Genomic DNA, 2934 nt, shown 5'->3' on the forward strand with positions numbered 1-2934 from the left:
CTAAGCAGAATTAGATTTGTACGTCTGGGATAAGGACCGATCATGATAATGAAGTGGCTGCATTGCTGTTTTTTCCAGGACCGGATCTAGCTTTTCCCAGTACTCGGGGAGGATTGGCATGAAGTGGCAGTGAGTTAGAAGGCAGCGGGCTGATGAGCAGATTGCAGAGATAACAAATTGCTGTGCTTCGTTATTACTATAAATTTGCTCATCTCTAATGATTACAAAATAAATGTGATAGTTCTGTTCAGTGTATGACCAATGCCAGATCTACATCTACCCAGAGTGTAGGGGATAAGAAGCTGTGTAACATGTGGCATATACAGACACTTATGGGTGTCATGTGGTTAGCTTATTTTTGCAGTAGAATGAATTGCATTGGGTTTCATGTGTAGCTAAATGTAAGAATATAAGAACACAATTCTAACTTTGAGAAATGGTTTTTATTTTCCTTTCTTTAAGTTTGTGAGAACATGTTCAATAAAAATGTCTTGATGATTTAGAAATAGCCATGGCTCAGAGCAGCAACCAGGACATTGATGAACTTCTCCCAGGCAGCCTGGACCTGAGGGGTGAATGCAGCTCCCAACTTGGAGGCCAAGACAATGACCAGAACTTCTCCCAGACGCTGTGGAAGAAGAGAATAGTGTTAGACTTGGCATTTATTCATTAATAATAAATCAAAATAGGCTGTAGGGGATAAACCATAGAAATACCTGTTTCAATGTGACAAATGTGACCTTGTGATACATTTCTGCATATAAGAGCTCATATCTATCTCATGTATAGGAGACAATTACACACATTTACAGAACAATTAAGAAAACAGTAAGCAATAGTCACACTACTGTGATTAAACTGTACTGTAAAGTCTTTGAATGATGATCTGCTGCCAAAACAAGCAATAAAGCTACAACGTATGACAGGGCTTGTGTGTTCCAGCAAACAAAAATGTCTCTTTATGGTTATGTTTCCACAATGTCTTTCTTGGGTAAAAAAACGTCTATTGTTTGATAATGATGGCCGTAAGTAATGATCATGAATGATTGTTATTGACAGCCGTTATTTTTCAAAACAACAAGCGTTACATTAGGAGCATAGCCTTTTACTGAATCTTGCAGCTCCCTTCAGTTTTATAGACAGAAATATTTTCAAGAGAAAAATGTACACGATTATCTTGGTAATGGGTAGTTCTGTACCTTGAAATTCTCAGGGTCCACATGAAGTTCCTGGGCATGGGACTTGCTAAGGGCAGCCAGGTGATGTTTCACATTATCCAGGTGTTTGACAGCTCCACCAACAGCGGAGAGCACCTTCTTGCCATGTGCATGGACCTTGGCATTGCCAGAGATGGCGGTGACATTGGAGAGGTTTCCAAAAGAGCTGAAGTATCTCTGGGTCCAGGGGTACACGACGAGCAGCCTAATAAGAATATTAAAAATTATTCATATATATATATATATATATATATATATATATATATATATATATATATATGAAATGGCTTAATATTATTGTTAAATGTAATGACATAACTGTAGTAATGTGGGACAATATTGTAACTTTTACAACTTCTTAGGGCGACAGAAGTAAAAAAAAATCTTGTAAGTTACTGGTTGAAATCCCTGAGCTTTCTGATCTTACAAGTGCAGTGGACAGTGCTCCTCAATAACGGGACCTCCCATAAAGAAAGCTATAATATAGAGTTATATAACTTTCGGTTATAAAGTGAGTGATACAGCGCAGAAGCTACATGAGGCCAAGGATCAAAGTAGGAAATGGACAGTAGGGACACTGGATAATAAATAGTATTACAATGTTATGTGAATCAATAAACTATGCTTGAAGTAATACAATGGTGTGTAATAAATCAGATATGCTATAGCTACAGTATGTCATTACCTTGCCAGAGCATCATGACCATCCTGTTCAATGTTCACCTTGGCCCAGGTGGAGGTAATGGCGGCTTTCTCCTCAGCAGTCCAGTGCACCATTGTTGCTGTTGGGTTGGAGCTTGTAGAGATGAATCTCTGTGCATCTTGACCACCAAGTGTCCCTTATATAGGGACCTTTCTACAGTCCACCCATGTACATTTCTGCTGTGTAATCCTCCTCCTAACCACTTTAATCTGATAACTTTAAGTAAGTGGTCAATATGTTGACTATTGTACTTTTTGATACTTTGGACCTAGTTGGACAATATCAGCAATTATAGATTTAATTCAAGTAAAAAGAAATTTGTGTAAGTCAAAAATAAAATTTGTTCCAATAAAAAGTTTCCACATTTATCACTGTTAATGCAATATTTTGGTTATTATTTTCTTTTCTCAGTTTGTCAGACTGTACTTGCACACTTGTTTTTTTCTGTGACATGATCAAAATGTATAATTGTCTCATTATGTGAAACTGCTACTGTCAGTGTCAATGAACCCTGTTAAGCCAAAATTATGATACATATGTAACTGTACTATTCTCTGCCAGTACTCTAGGAATGGTATGAATCAGCAAAAAATCAACAAAAAGGGGTACAAGGCTCTAAGGTTCGGGCACAATATTCCTATATGCAAATATACAAATATAGAAAGCATCAGTGCAAGGCAATATTTCCTATTTGCAACTATTTTCAAGCAACAATAAAGTGTCAGTGCTCAAGTAAGTATAATGTACCATAATGCATCTTGGCAATCAGTTAAACAGCAGGGGACATCACAAAAGAAACATGAGACATAATCATGTGATCAGAAAGAGTGTCAAAACAATGTCATAAAAACATGTCATGTCATAGTGTTCATTATGCATTATGATATTCAAACTGGTCTCATTACTTCACATACAGAAGTACATGGTGCAGATAACACTTATTTATACTGTACGAGATGGAGAGAAAGGAGTGGTTGCACATCCCACCTATGGCTGATACTAATGCCGCTAGGA

At 37.3% G+C, this 2934-nt stretch overlaps 1 protein-coding gene across 1 annotated transcript; it reads right to left on the minus strand.

The window, feature by feature from the left end:
• Window positions 1-467: 467 nt before the first annotated feature.
• On the minus strand, window positions 468-2080 carry LOC138802185 (hemoglobin subunit beta-2-like). Its single transcript, XM_069985364.1, has 3 exons — window positions 1903-2080; window positions 1200-1422; window positions 468-628 (listed from the first exon to the last, which is right to left on the minus strand). Exons 1-3 carry the CDS (start codon window positions 1992-1994, stop codon window positions 500-502), a joined length of 444 nt encoding a protein of 147 aa, XP_069841465.1. The 5' UTR covers window positions 1995-2080; the 3' UTR covers window positions 468-499.
• Between the last annotated feature and the right edge of the window lie 854 nt (window positions 2081-2934).

This window comes from Dendropsophus ebraccatus, chromosome 9 (genome assembly GCF_027789765.1).
Source record: "Dendropsophus ebraccatus isolate aDenEbr1 chromosome 9, aDenEbr1.pat, whole genome shotgun sequence".
NCBI classification, from domain to species: Eukaryota; Metazoa; Chordata; class Amphibia; order Anura; family Hylidae; genus Dendropsophus; species Dendropsophus ebraccatus.